This window comes from Venturia canescens, chromosome 2 (genome assembly GCF_019457755.1).
Source record: "Venturia canescens isolate UGA chromosome 2, ASM1945775v1, whole genome shotgun sequence".
Lineage (NCBI taxonomy): Eukaryota > Metazoa > Arthropoda > Insecta > Hymenoptera > Ichneumonidae > Venturia > Venturia canescens.
Window position 1 is genome coordinate 10038276 of NC_057422.1, and position 15320 is coordinate 10053595.

At 39.2% G+C, this 15320-nt stretch overlaps 2 protein-coding genes across 3 annotated transcripts; both read right to left on the minus strand.

Moving 5' to 3' along the window:
• Window positions 1-1566: 1566 nt before the first annotated feature.
• spz5 (spatzle 5) lies at window positions 1567-11130 on the minus strand. Of its 2 annotated transcripts, none has more exons than XM_043413199.1 (7): window positions 10640-11130; window positions 7211-7380; window positions 4445-4534; window positions 3397-3570; window positions 3027-3200; window positions 2418-2669; window positions 1567-2233 (listed from the first exon to the last, which is right to left on the minus strand). In XM_043413199.1, the coding sequence occupies exons 1-7, from the start codon at window positions 10673-10675 to the stop codon at window positions 2062-2064; spliced, it is 1068 nt and encodes a 355-aa protein (XP_043269134.1). In that variant the 5' UTR covers window positions 10676-11130; the 3' UTR covers window positions 1567-2061. The 2 variants fall into 2 exon arrangements, with proteins under 2 accessions (XP_043269134.1, XP_043269133.1); XM_043413198.1 differs by lacking the exon at window positions 10640-11130 and adding an exon at window positions 7486-7841.
• Window positions 11131-11881: 751 nt separating this feature from the next.
• On the minus strand, window positions 11882-15196 carry LOC122407170 (zinc finger protein 2 homolog). Its single transcript, XM_043413197.1, has 2 exons — window positions 14652-15196; window positions 11882-14575 (listed from the first exon to the last, which is right to left on the minus strand). Exons 1-2 carry the CDS (start codon window positions 14811-14813, stop codon window positions 12437-12439), a joined length of 2301 nt encoding a protein of 766 aa, XP_043269132.1. The 5' UTR covers window positions 14814-15196; the 3' UTR covers window positions 11882-12436.
• Window positions 15197-15320: the final 124 nt, after the last annotated feature.

Here is a 15320-nt window from a genome sequence, read left to right on the forward strand (position 1 = left end):
CTCGCTCCTGGAACACTTTCGCCCCGATATCTCTTCGCAGTTCGGAGATAAAACGAAAGCTCCAGTGGCAAATAGAAACGGGTGCAACTACCGACGCTTCTTTCTCTCCGGCGCTCGGTAGATTCAACGAGAAAATACAAACGACAGAAAAAATGAGGGTTAGAAGGACGTCAGTCGGTGGAAAGGTGACCGACGCGTAAAAGACAAGGGGTGCGTGTTGTTGCCACATGGGTTTTGCCACTGTATATACCGACGCTCGTATACACGTACACACATATCGATAAATCGCGCGTGTCACCTCTTTCTTTCTTTTTTTATCGATGTACTACCGACGAAAATCCCTCCAAAAGTACGTCCCATTTTTTTCTCCATTCTCCTCCTTTTTATGTCAATTTCCAGCTACTTTTATGGCACACGAAGTATTCTCGTCATGCCTTTTCTTCGGCCTATAAAATCCAGCTCAAATGGATCTTGGAATATTGCAGGAAGTGGAGGAGGATAAATGACGACGAAAAAATAAAAAATTTGGCGAAAAAAATGACTCAACAATACGAATCCACATGAAATTGATAAATTTTCGATTGGATTTTTATTCTAGACCAGTTTCTGGGTATTTGGAATAAAAGAGTTTTGAAGACACTTTCTTTTAATGGTATAAAGAAAATCGTTCGTTCCAAGGTGTAAAAACGTTAAAAAAGAATCGAAAAGTCTACATTCAACTTTCTAGCGACTCAAATTAATTGGACGAACGTTTAAAACGTTGGATTTTTTGAATGAACTCTTCTGATGATTTTGTTTTCGATCATTACTATGCGACATTAAACTCCTGGAGAAAAGGGTCACCAAATTCAATCTGATTGATGACGAAGAAGTAAAAAAAGATTGTGTGTTTAAAACCGATCGAAATTCGAGAATTCTTCATATTTTGATGAGGGATTATTGAAATGTTTATTTTCTAAAACGGGATTAAAATAACAGCATTTCTGAACAGCTAATTATTCGGTCCACGCCTCCGCTTGCTCAATTTTCAAACTGAAAACATTCGAAATGACGACGGAAAACGATACTACACAGGTTTCATGATCCCCGAGACCAGCACAGCTCTCGTTCAGAACTGTATAATTAAATTCTGATTGATTTATTTATACACGCTATCTTATTTACGAAAACGCGGAGAAAATACGTAGCTCGGGGCCAAAAATAGCCCGGCATTCCGGAGAGAAAAAACTAAATACGAAGTTGTCATAAATTCAATGGGGAACGAAAGACAGCGCGGCAAAGCGGCGTGGCGTCATCTTCCCACAAAAATGTGTACTAGTCCCCTCTAATTTATTTTCGTTCACATGCACACGTACGCAAAGTCGTGCGACAGTCGGTCACCTTCATTTGGAAGCTCGTGTCTCTCCTCACGCATCACTTACCATCGACTTTCACATTTTACCGACCGGAAAACTTCTTCGAGAGAAACTAATCAAGAAAAAAGAACAATTTTGGGGACCAGTTTGAAGCGGCGAAGAAACAAGTGATCAATCGAATGATTTATGGCGGAAGCATTTGATCAAAAACTTGACAACCAATCACAAACGTCATATTTTTCTATAAATTTATCTATACACACACACGCAGAAATAGGATTTTTTTCTCTGTTATGGGAACATGATTGAAAGGAACTTCTCAAAATTTCGAATCCGACGAGTTTTTGGGCAGGGAACGAAAATCCCTTTTTCCGATTCTCTACGATCGACTTTTCCCTCAATCAATAATTATCTCCTTCAAGAGTGCGTATACATAAAAAGTATATTCGTAATCTCTATAAATGCTCGAAGCTCACCGCTACTATCACGAAAATGAAAAAATAACTTACGCAAAAATAGGGAAAAACGATGAAAATGAAATTTTCCAATGACTTTTGCATTATCACGGATAATGATGAATTCTTTGGAATGTTATTTCAAGAAAAATTCAAGCATCATTCGTCCCCAATTGCAATAGTACAGGAAACTCTTGGAAAATTAAATTCCTTCGATTACGACGGTCCTCGAATACTTCTGATAAACTCGTTCAAAAATTCGAAGACACTTCGCACGCGCAACCGTGAGGAAACCAAAATACATCGGTGTACAATCGATCTCCGGTTCCCTCGAGCGCCACCAGCCTTCTCTGCACGTACTTTTGCTTGCAATTGCTTTTGTATCCATCGGGAAGTGAGCACAGACCACTGCATTCGGTCGTTCTGCAAAAAACAACAAAAATGAAATTCAGATTTTTTAAATTCGCATTTTGCAATAATATTCAGACGTCAAGTTCATACAAATTTTAATTGCGATGAAGCAAACTGAAATGTGAGTAGTTTAAGTACTGAAGCAAACCGGATATTGCGCAGGGAATTCTTTTGTTGAACTCTTTTTCGTACTCACGAGCAAGCCTCACTCCGCACCAATTGCGTGTACTTTTCCCGAGTTTCCGAAAGATTAACGACGTACATCCAATTGCCCTGGCTGTTTAACGCCGCCCGTGGTGATATGTATCGCGAGTCAGTTCGGCAGAGTGGCACCGCGTCGGGACTACCGGCCTGTCTCTTTTTTCGAGCTCTTTCTGTTATCGTGAACTCCACAAACGGATTATCCCGACGAGGACGAGACGATCCGTTCGACGAGTCCCTCGAGTATCTGCATATTAATCGTAACGATTTTCAACAGGATTTTGTCACTTGCCACACGCTATTGATGATCGGCTCGTGACACGAGCTGTCCATCGGTTTCAATGATGGTGAACGTTTTCATATTCCATTTGATTGACAAAAGTAAACTGAACTGATTCGTTATTCCTGGCGGAGCCTCCGGTTGCTGTGAAAATTTGCTGCGTTCCTTTCACAATTTGAATGAATGAAAACTTAAGTTTGTCCAAGAGGGACCATTTTGAAAATGAAAAGAGTATTTTTCACTTTATTTCGAAGCAGCGAACTCCAGTGGGTAAAATTTCGGTAAAAAAAATAAATTGATTTGAAATTTTGAATTTCGTTATACCTGTTCGACCACAGCTCTTGTTGCTCCTGATTCGGGGAGTCAATTTGAAGATTTTCGTAGGCTCTCGCATTGTGAAAGTTGCGCAAATTTTTCTGTGAATTGAGCAACGTCGACGTCGTCGTCTCTTGTACGTAAGAATTTCGCTGAGAACGTACCGGCGGATCGTAATTGTATCTGGAACAAATGGTTACGTGGAAAATCTTATAATAATTCTATTTATATGTGAGAAAAAAAGTTCTCGAGGTAAGACACCTCGAGAGAGCTGACGGGACGAGTGCTCGCGTAAAGATGGGGAAGCGGGAGAAAAAAAAGGGGGAAGTGAGATCAACGAAGTGTGGTTAAACACGTCGAGTAATTTTCCGGTACTAACCCCTCGCGATCGGTATCGTTTGAGGGAGGTCCGTAAACGATCGCCGGTTGTCCTTGGTGCACCGCTGGATATTGTGGCACCGAGCTTGGTGTCATGACAGGCAAAGCTTCGGGATAAAACTGAGGGACTTGCTGCCTTGGATACTCGTAACCCTGATCATATTCCGGCTTTGATCTTTGGAATAGAAAATAAGTCAATGCCACAGTGACAGTTCATTTCTTCGCTCATTCGACTCAAGGCTTTTTACATTTATCCAAAAGCTCTCCAAGTATTAGATTAAAATCGTCCATTTTTTATTTCTCATTTTTGTAATGAAATTCGACGTTACCAACGAACATTTCGAAAGCATCGAATGAACGATTTTTCATGCAAAAATATCAGAAATTTGTTCACCTCGAATAAAATAGATAATAAATTCAAGAAAAAATCTGAATAATAATGACCGAGAGAGCGTTAAGTGGTCTAACCTCGTCTCGAATTTCCGAAATTGGAATTCTTCGACACGGTTTTACCGGTGACAAAAAAGCTCTGTCAACGGACGCGGTACGATGGCAAAATCGGTTTTCAGGGCTTTTTTGTAATCGGTCGAACCACGTCGGAGAATTTCACTTTCGAAATTTGCAGCTCTCTCTCTCTCTCTCTCTCTTTCTCGTACTCACGGTGCCGAGATACCGACTGACCCATTCCCAGAGGATGAAATCATGCATAGAATCCATGATATTTGTAGATGATTTAAAGTTACTCAACGACACTTAAAATGCCATGATTCACGGTAACTCTTAATCGCGGATTGATCGGCGAGGATTAAAAAATGTATAATAAATTATAAAAAACATTCTCGATCCGTTATTTTGTCGTTGCAATCAAAGTCGTCACTACACCAAGTGGCAAAACTAAACTTAATGAAAGAAAAATTGATCAATCCAAATTGTGGTGAATTGTCCCATTAAGGTAATTGAATGTTCTATAATTAGCAAATATTAATAAATCGTTGGATAACATTTTAAAAAGAATAAAAAACATTTGGAAATAGATTTGTCATGCTTACGTGTACGTATCAAAATCGAAATGGGCCTCGTCTCTCAGAACACTTGCGAAATCATAGCTGCACTTGTCGACGAGAAACTTGATGAGTTGCCTGTAGGAAAATGTGCGAAAAGCCACGATTTAGAAACGATGCCCGAAGCAATTTGCTTACTCCTTGAGACCGAAGCACTCATCCAAGAACCTCCCGTTCTCTTTTTTGTGTGTTGTTTCATTGTTTTTCCTCTTTCTCTTAACCGAGTAGCACTATTTATATATAAAGTTGAAAGTGCACTCGACTGCACAACTAGCAATTACACGTTAAATATGGAACGTTTTGCAATGCATTAGATCGATACCGTAACTCACGGTTGTACACGGCTGTACAATAATCTCAATCCTTTATGTGCTAATTCATTTCACCAGAAATTTCCTCGTGAATTTATGACACTGCTTTACGGTCCGAGATGCTCCATTATTTTCGATTTATCTGTTTGTCGCGACGAATAAAACACGAATCTTGAACGTTCGTATTTCTTTTTCCGCTATAGGGGTAGAGACTTAAGGCGATTATCTGAGAGAAATTCAAAACTTTCATGTGCGATACGAGCACGTTAGCACTCGAGGAAAACCTGAAAAAATTTCGACCTTTTCGAGCGTTACAGCGACGTTGACAAATCAACTAATTTTATAGTAAATTTAAATCGATATTTGATTGCACCCGACGAACTATCGACGCTATAAAAACTCCATTCACTTCTACCCCGTTCGCAGACATCGAAACGCGATTCATTTGTCGCATATGAGTAGAAAGCAAAGTATACATTAGAGGAGTTCACGCGAGGTCATAGACACGAACCAAAATGAAAAAACGGCTTGGAATAGTCAAAAGAAAATATCGAACGGAGGTACACGAGTGATTGGCAATTCGCAGCTTCGTGTTTGTCTGTAATTTACATACAAGTTTTGTTTGTCAAAAGTAAACTTCTCTTCCCTTCTCGGCTTCTTGTGGGAAAGTAAATCTCCCGACGATCTCGAATCTCCTATCTTTTATACAGCGTTCTTTTTACTATGCTGGGTGTGCCGCGAAATCTAATGTACTTGGTTTATTAGTTGGTCGTAAATATCTCAGACTAGGGCTGAATTCCTCGTCGAGTTGAGTTTCAAAATGACCGGAGCGTTCCGACGAGTGTGTACAACGCTTTCAGAATACGTGATAATTTCAATTAGACTTTTCGCACGATTTTTACGATGGGTCAAAGCGGGTCAAAGCATTCTCAATTGCGAACGTGTTTTAGAAAATGATCATGAAAATGCTGCAATAAGAAGAAGGCACTGGTTGATCGTTCGTGCTGGGATCAATCGATCGCCAATTGCAGTTACTTCAATCGCGATTTTAACGTCAGCAAAATTCGTCGCTTGTACGACATTCGTGAATGTTTGATAGACCGAAAGGTGCGATAAATCTGTCCCTCGCGATGCGCAGGGCTTTTTTGAACTTTCACCGCGTGCACGGAAAAATATACGAACCGAGGAATCGTGCTCGATGATAGAAAAGAAGAGTCGGACCCCAAGAGTTAATGTTTTATTCATGTGCGGGCCTCGCGCTATTTGGGCCTTAAACACGTATGCACGGGGCTTTCCCGGTCGAATTAACGGATCCGTAAAAACTTCTATCCACAGGAGGAAGTTTACTGGTTTAAACATTTTATTATTTCGGGTTTTCACGCTTATTTCGCGATGATTTTTCGCCAGTTTTGTCTCACCGAAGACGGGAAAATTGTACTCGTTGATTTCGGAGTGATGCACAAATTTCAGGACTCCTTACACAAATCTTAGTACAGTTTTGTATAACGAATATTAACGGATGCAAAGAACGTGTTTCGCGACTCTGAGAAAAAAATGAAAATTGTTGAACAATTAACCGAATCGTAGGGTCGATTTCATTGAAGTTAATGATCGTTGGAAGGCTAAAATTATTTTTTTTAAATCACGCTCCGGATCCTATGCAAACTTTTGATGAGAGTTCTCGTTATTACTCATCGTCGCATCTCGTACGAGAACGAAAGAGCGAACGAAACAATTTTTCTCCATTACTCTGCAGCTCTCCCGTGCGATTTTTAATAACACTCAAAGTTAGAAGCCAAAGTTTTTCAACGTTGTACTCAATTTTTCATCATCGAACTACTTCATATTTGGAATAAGAAGACGAAAGAATGTCCACCGTAAAAAAACATCGACACATCACAAATTTTTATGCGAGGTTTCGATTCATTTATTCGAAATTAACAAGTCGTATAACGCCCACGGCGACTCTACATTTACGAAATAATCGATAATCTTTTCATCCCACACAAATGGAAATTCGAACTCCCGCGATCTTGTCTCCGGAGCGAGAAACCTTATCCGCTTTCGCCAATTCTCACCTGCCCACTTCATACAATTGATCGGATAAAAATCTTTCGTCAGAAATCAGAATTTAAAAATCGCACCAGATTAAGTGGTCACGGTCAAGGGCCCCAGGTTCTGCGGATTCTTCGAAATATTTCTACGCTTACATCAGTTGCCAAGGAGATTACGAATAATTGAAATTATTTGATTGCCAAAGCGACAAGGAAACGATTCACCCGAAGCACTGACTTCTAAAGTGTCTTTCTAGTGGACGTGAAATTTCGAAAAATCATTGTTCACTATTAAAATGTCGATTTTTATTAAACGAGTCTTTCGACACGTGAAAAAGTATCGATAAATCGTATTTCTTTAGCTATGAAATTTCTACGATGAATCTTACTGTGGGTAGTGATCCGGGACTTCGCAAAACGTTTGTCCAGGTTTGGCGCACCTCGGGGTTTGTCCTGGTGGTGCAGGAACGAAGGGTTCGTATCGAGGTCGATAAGGACATCCGTAAGATCCGCAAGGCTGACCTCGATTGCCCCGTGTTGAGCTCACCAACAAACACACCTGTTGAATTTAAAGTAAATAGATATTTCCAGAAAACGTTTTATCGTCCTCCTCTCTCTTTTGATCGAACGACAATATTTCGTAGAGCATCTGTAAGTCACGTACGACGGGAATGTCCTCGCGATGATGTGCGAACTGATCGTTTCGAGAAATGGAGAAAGTATTATATTCATCATGCGGGGAATTCCACTCGTCCTCGAAATTCATTTACTAACAATGACTCGTCACAATTAGCAACTCGATTTATCAGCTTCGACGATGGAGATGAAAGCGATTGAGTTTAATCCTGCGATTAAAAACGCCGAGAACGTTTTAACGATTCTTTCCTTGTGTCTAATTATTTTTACCTATTTTCAAAAATCGAATGGCTTCTAGAGATTCTTTTCTGCAAAACTCTCACTGATTTAATAGCGAATGAAAATGGCATAAAAAGCTACTACTCAACGGCTGTTAATTCAATTGAATCATTCGAGATCCACCGAACGTATCGATTCCGCTGCAATCTCATGGTTCCCCTCGAACCCTCGGAATAACCCACGTGGAAACTAATAATATCAAGTTGTACGTTCGATCGTTTGATGAAGATTACAAGGGGAACGTCAACGCAACGACCAGGACGCGTTACACGAGTTTAATCGTCCAATTAATCAATTAGGCATGAGAGTTAACGCACGAGGATGTTAGCAGTGCGAGATTGTTCTGGAAATCCACCGACTAAATGTCATTTACGAGCAAACGCCAACGAGCGCACACACCCGAGCAATCTCGGTGTGTCAATCACTCAATTATCATCGCAAGAAAATTGTTTTACTTTCTTTTTTGTATTACAATCGAAGAAGCAGTTACGTGCACGCGAGTACAAAACAATACACACAATCGTGCACGTTACAATATGGAAACTAGAAAAAAAACACACACACACACACGAATTATCCTCGAATTGAGGAAAAGTGAAAGGTGTAACACGTTACGTGTGAGAAGGAGATGAAAAAACTTAATACCTTTTAAGGAATAATTCTTTTGTTTGAAAATTTAATCTTTTGACATCAACGTCGTGTCATTAACGTAACAACTTTGAGAAATCTGTCTGCAGTATTGATGGAAGCTACGAAAATCCGCAGACGTGGTTTTTACTGTCGACGTTGTCCGTTTTATTCGTAATTTCGTAATCGACGGTTTTTTAATGATGAGTCAAAAAACCCATAAAATGAGGTTCGATACTTGGTTTTCTAATCAAATTTGAACACTGTGAAACGAAGAATCGGAATACGTAATTCTCGGAAAGGAAGATCTACTTAAATATTCCGATTGAAGCTCACATGTTCGTGGATTCTTTCACCTTTTCCTGCCTTCGCGAAAGTGAAGTTTTCGATGAGGATAGAAAAGTAGTAGGCGAGACGCTGCGATGTCGTCGTAGAGACGGGAAGGAGCCCGAACGTTTATAGTCCGATATCCTCAAGTGTATAAACAAAGGGCGACCTACATCGTCGTCGAAGTGGTCTTTCCCATGAGTCAAATCGATTGAGACCTCTATGTGCAAGTTTCAGCAAAAAAAAGGGTTAGACTATCATCTCGTTAGAATGTAAATCGCTGTATATATGCACGTGGTTTTACAGACAAGGCTAGGTTCGTTGCTTGCAATGTGTAATAAACACGAGAGACTGAACAATGAGGTCGATTATTGCTGAAGGAAAAAAATGACGATAAAAAAATCGGCTGCCTGGTCCAAGCGTCTTTCCACTATTGGTGGTCCTCGAGGCCTTAATTAGCCACGGCTCACCTGAACCTACGTTAATCCTGCACGAAAATTCCTGCTTGGACGGATTATTTGCTCGAACGTTCAAATTACTGTCGCGGTGAATAAACAGACGCGTTTTTCTTGAATGAGCATATTTTCATTTTTTAGCCTTTTTTTACTTCTGTTCTCAACAAAACTCCATCAAGAACGATCGATTTTGCAGCTAAAAATCGTGCTTTTGGCACTGTTGCTGGCTCGCGTGAAATTCGACACTTTGCCAGATCATATAACTGAGAATTGGAGGCCCAAAACTACTGCAGCGATTCAGAACTTCAAATGTGCGTGAGCAAAATCATTGAGACAGGAGATTCTTCGAAAATTTCATTCGTCTCTTCTCGTCATTTATCGATCCGCCTCAAAGACGAACGTAAAGAAAATTTACTTTCACGAAACTTCTTCATAAGTAGGACAAAAAAAACGTATGCGTAAGAACGAAGAAACAAAACTTGGTCACGAGGAAAAAGAAATGAAATTTGTCGTCTCGGAGTGATGCGCGTTTTAGTAATTGTACCGATTTTCAATAGAATTTATCAACCTTTCAAACCATCGTGACACACACGCCCATGTGCATCGACCTGCTCAACCAACCAACGCTCGTTCTCGTTCAACACCCACTATAAAACCGTTCCCATGCTCTCCTCAAAGGAAAAAATTACCATATACCACTTTCACGCGCGTGTGGTTGATTTTAAAATGCGTAACGCAATGTGTACAAGCTCACATTCGTCCATCCCGCATCCAAATACGAACAAACTCACGCACACGGACGGTTTCGTGTGCTGGAAGACAGATACGAATATACATAGACGTCGGAGATCGTAGTAATAATTTATTCATTTATTTATTCAAAATAAGGTCGATTACGTATTGACACGACCCGACTCAATCTCAAGCTAATGTTGTACGCGTGCGTGCGCCAGAGTACATTGTAATAATACGAGTTTCACAATGACACATCCGGATGCTGCTGCATCAACGATTTTTATCGACATTACGCGAGAATCTTTTGAGCCACTGTACGCTTCGATTAATCTGCTGATTGAGTGAAAAAATTGTTCGCTAATTATTCACCGACGACAATTGATTCACCGCAGTACGTACTTGCTGTTTAGTTAATTCAATTACGATTCGTCTGAGTCATTATCTACGTGACGAAATAATTATTTACTCGATGATTCTCCAACGTTGCACGGGCGATTTCTCTCGGAATAAAAAATTCAAAACATTGGCTGTCGCGTGGAGGATGCGACTTCTGCTGAGATGACGATTGTTCGTATTTTCATTCTTTGTTCAAAATGACGGAATATTTTTCTACGTACTTGAGGATATTTTATTGCATTTCAGTTTTTTATTCGATCCAACGTTTGTGATCATTTCGGATGTTCCTGACAAACTATTAAGAAAAGTTTTAAAAAATTTTCGACAAACTTTTTAATGGATTCATTTGTTTCAAAGCCTCACCACGAAAACCAGAAATTCGATCAAGACTCTCCCCATGATCTAATCCTGCGACCAGGTCAGAATAATTTCGACCTCGAAAGAACTTCTGGTCCAAACAGTTTTCCAATGACCGTTTTCTTCTTAAATTGAACCTTTTAAATCACGAAATTTGTTCGATTCACATGATGCAAAAAATCAACGACCTTTTCTGCATCGCAATCACTTATATACTTCAAATGTTCGCAGCAATAAAATGCACTTAATTTCACTTGACGTAATTTTTTCGAAACACCACTTTTGTCTCACAAAGGTGAATTTTGCGTTCGATTTTCTTTGAAAAAATAAATCAAATAAAGAAACGCTTGAGCTCGTTTAAAAATCACGCACTGCTTTGAATTTTACTGCTTGGACAAAAACGTCAAAAAACTCGCGACTCTTTCATGACCACGTGTCTACTCGCTCATGTGCGCTCGCACGTTCAGAGTTCGAAGTGATTTGTCTCGGACGATTCTACCGAGGTTCTGTACCACCTATTCCGCATATAGTTAACAAAAATACAGACTGAGAGAAAGAGAGAGAGAGAGAACGAAAGATGCACGAGTTCCGATTCGAACGTGTCCTAGGTGGGGCATGGTGGCACTTTCACTGGCCTGCTCTTGGCTATCATCTCGCATGACTAAAATACGAAATACGAATTATGGGTCTTGTACGCCTGAACCTTGTTTGAGATCCATGATTTCCGGCAACGATTAATTAATCCGAGCAATTTGCAGGGAATATTTTGAAAAATTTCAACATTTCAAACCGTTTATGCTTTTTGGAAGGAATTTTTTTGTCTATTTGGCCAATTATTGTGTGAATTTTCAAATGGAGCAAAAATTCCAACTCCGAAACGAATATCTTCCCTTTTCTAGTCCTGCACTTCGGTAGAAAAACTGCATTTTTTTATCACTCTTTTTTCGTCACTGGAACTGCACTAAAAATTACGTCACCATCGACCCACTTGCTTCGTTACCGAAAAGTGAGAAATTCGTGTACAATCGAACCCCATTTTTGGAGAAAAGGAACGTTCCCATGGCGAATAGAAGAAAGTTTTTCATTCCACTGTAGAATTGACGTTCAAAAAATGAACTTTAGAGGCCTACGGATAGAATCGGCGCGGTTCAATCGATTAGTTATTTCTCAGATGGTCAGTAATTATTCAAAACAAGTACACTTCATCCCCAGTGTTTGGAATTAAAGGAAGGGAAATAAACAGCAGTCTTGAACGTGCAAAAAAATTGTATTGGTAATTCACCATGTCAAGAGTATACATAAAATTGCTTTCAGAAGCTCTTTCGCTTAATCGAAAACTACATTCTTCAAAAATACATTTTCAGTACAATTTTATCACGACGAATTGATCTCGGAATTGCTGAGCGATTGTCAGACCATAAAATGGAGCTAAGCACGAAGAAAAAAAGAATAAAATCTTCATTTTTGAATAAAATTTTCGTAAATCGTTCGTCGACAAGTATCACGTCGAGTCAACGACGGTTTACAATTTTTTTTCACGAAGCCTCGAAGAACTGTCAATAGACCGTGGGTCAATTGTTCAAAAAATTTAATAAATGTTTTAAATTTTATAATTTAATAAATTTAAATTTAATAAATTAAAAAATTTAATAATATGCGGCTTCAAAAAGGAAGATAAAATTACAATCTTTATCACAGAAAGTTTTATTTATTTCAATTTCCAAGGGATCGAAAAATTTATTTTTTTCATCGAATGTTTCTCGTCCCTCGTAAACGCGAGCTCCCTGCGTTCTGTACTTTGTTTTACGAATGATAAATGTGACTGATGTTTAAAAAGTTTGGAGAATTGTTAGGCAAGCTGAAATGACTGGTGTGAAGATTATCATTGATATGATTGATTCTCTGGATGCTGCTGATGAAAATTTTGTTCTCATTCGTAATTTCAGGGGCCTCGTTGACGTTTTGGATTGTCAATATCGGTTCACCACTAGGCAAGTTGGGCTGGTAAAGAGCCGTTTTACCATCGGAAAAATGCTCGATAATCCCCGGACAAGCATCTTGTTGAGCTTTGCATTTTTTCTCGTGAACGAATAAACTGCCCGAATGACTGTAAGCGGTGCCACAAATTTTGCAAGCGTACGGTTTTTCACCAGTGTGAGTGAATCTATGCTCTTTCAAGTACTTTAGTCGCCTGAAGGATTTGCCACAGGTTTTACAATGATAATTAGCTTCGCCAGTGTGAGTTGTTATGTGGGCTTTGAGAGTGCAAGATTTGGCGAAGGCGGCGCTGCAAAAGTGACACACAAAAGGCCTGTCCCCGGTATGAGTACGTTCGTGATTAATGCAATTCGAGTTTGAGGTAAATCCACGTCCGCAGTATTTACACACGTGAGGCTTATAGCCCGTGTGAGTTCTCATGTGGAACATCAAGCCTGTATTATGCCTGAAAGTTTTGCTGCAAATGTGGCACAAAAAGCGCTTGAAATCCTTGTCGACTTGCTCTTTTTCACGTTTGTGAATTTTCGAGTGATCCTCCAGCTCATTTGCCTGCTCGAAAGTCTTTTCGCACTCGTTGCAACGATGATCTCCCGATTTATTGGCATCTTTATGACCTTCTGAAGCTTTTATGTTGCAAATACAATTTTCTGAGCAAACTCTGCAACGAATAGGCTCCTTGTGCATCTTTGATTCGTGTTTCAACAATGATTTTTTTGTTACGTATGATTTGTTGCACTTGTTGCACGGAAAACCTTTACCCTCGTTGTCCGAATCCAATTCTTCACGGATCCAGGTGTTTATCAACTTTATCGCCGCCCTGTCGTCATACAAAATCTCTGACCTTGCCGGAATCTCCTTAGCTCGAGACTCCATCGAGATGTCTGTATTGTTCGTTCTAATAACGGAGATATTTGGCTTTCCAGGCGTCGTTTGGAGGTCTCTCGTAAGGCCTTCCTGATTACTATTACAACTGACTTCATCCGGTATTTCCTGACTCACGATATTCTCATTGTGAAAAATGGACTCGTTTCTTCTTTTTTCATCCCTTATTTCTTTCAAAATGGTGTACACAGCTCTGGGATTTTCTCTCTTATGGACGTGCAAATGTCTCACCATAGTAAGAGATTTTCGAAATCTTTTATCACAGATTTTACATGTCGAAGACCTTGACTTGCTGTTTGATTCCTGAGACTCGATGTCCCCTGAAAATTCTGGAGATTTACCAAGTTTCTTGAGATCGTGACTTGACGGATGCTCTTCCAAGAACTTTGCGCCTTGCAAATTTTCAAAGTCGGATTGTACCTGCTGGATTGAGACTTTGTAATTATTCGTGGTCTTCTTATCTGCGCTGCTCTCAATGGATTTTGTTTTTTTTACATATCGTCTCTGTCTCTCTTTGTACTTCTTTAAATTCTCCATTGAAGTTATTCTCCTAAAAATGAGCAAACGTTTACATGGTTTTTTCTGCATCTTTGGTACAGGATTTTCCTCTGCCTTGGACTTTGAATTTTGAATTTTTCCTTCAATATTATTTGAGTTTTGACTGTTTACGGGAGTTCCTGATTTTTCTACAACAACCTCAAAAGGTTTGGAAATAATCTTTGGACTGGATTCCTCGATCTGCTCAAGCGCCCACTGATCAGCTACAATCCCTAAAATTCCAGAATCTTTCCTTTTTATTTCCATTTCTTTTTCAACCTTCATTGGCTTCATGTTCTGAAGAAAGCTGTGTCCGGAGTTATCTTCAGTAACTTCAGCTACTTTTATTTCTCTGTGAATCTTGTTTATTTGGTTGTTTTCAAGATTTTTATTTTTTGCTTTTTCTCGTAGTGCCTTCAATTTCTTATCACTTTCCTGACATTTTTTTCGAAATTCTTCAATGACACATAATTTGGAAATACAGTTATTGCATATCTTTGAAGGAAATCCATCGGTTTGACTCACCTGAACAATAAAAGTTTTTGTTTTGATGAAACAGATTTTTTTCATGTTGGAGATTATATGAACTAACCTTACATACCTTGATACCGCCATACAATCGTATTTTTTTCCATACGTTTGTCAATTGACAATTTTCAATGGGGGTGGTAAAAATGCATATGTTTCTTGTATCAGATGACAAACAAACTCTGCATAAACTGTCATCTTCTAATAAAATATTATCCTCCTTCGAAATTTCCATATCAACTCGTATTTCTCTATATGTTAGAGAACTTATTTATATTGAGTTCTACCCTGTTGTATCACCACATAGAATTTTCACGTTTTATCATTATTATTGGTTATATTCGTTTTAATTTCGAGTACCTCCAGCTTCAGCTTTCTTTTATGTTCCATCCATCACCTCTGTACATATAGCAGGTTCTAGGTTACTATATCAGTGACCTCAAATGCTACGACCACCTTAGTCAATAATAAAAATCACAATTTCACACACAGAATAGTGAATAATAAGCCTAATTTTCAATTAAATGGTTTTTTCTCTTTTCGTTCTGGATATAAATAAACGGCATTTGAAAATATTCATTTGTACCATCTATATATGATGAGTGATTCATTTAGCATTGACAAATGGAAGCTGTCGGTATACCGCGAAATCGAGTTTCCTTTACCCTCTGTAAGGAAATATAATTCCGTTCTTATCAAATACTGATGATTGTGGGTCAGAGCAGCTAAATGATATAGGACA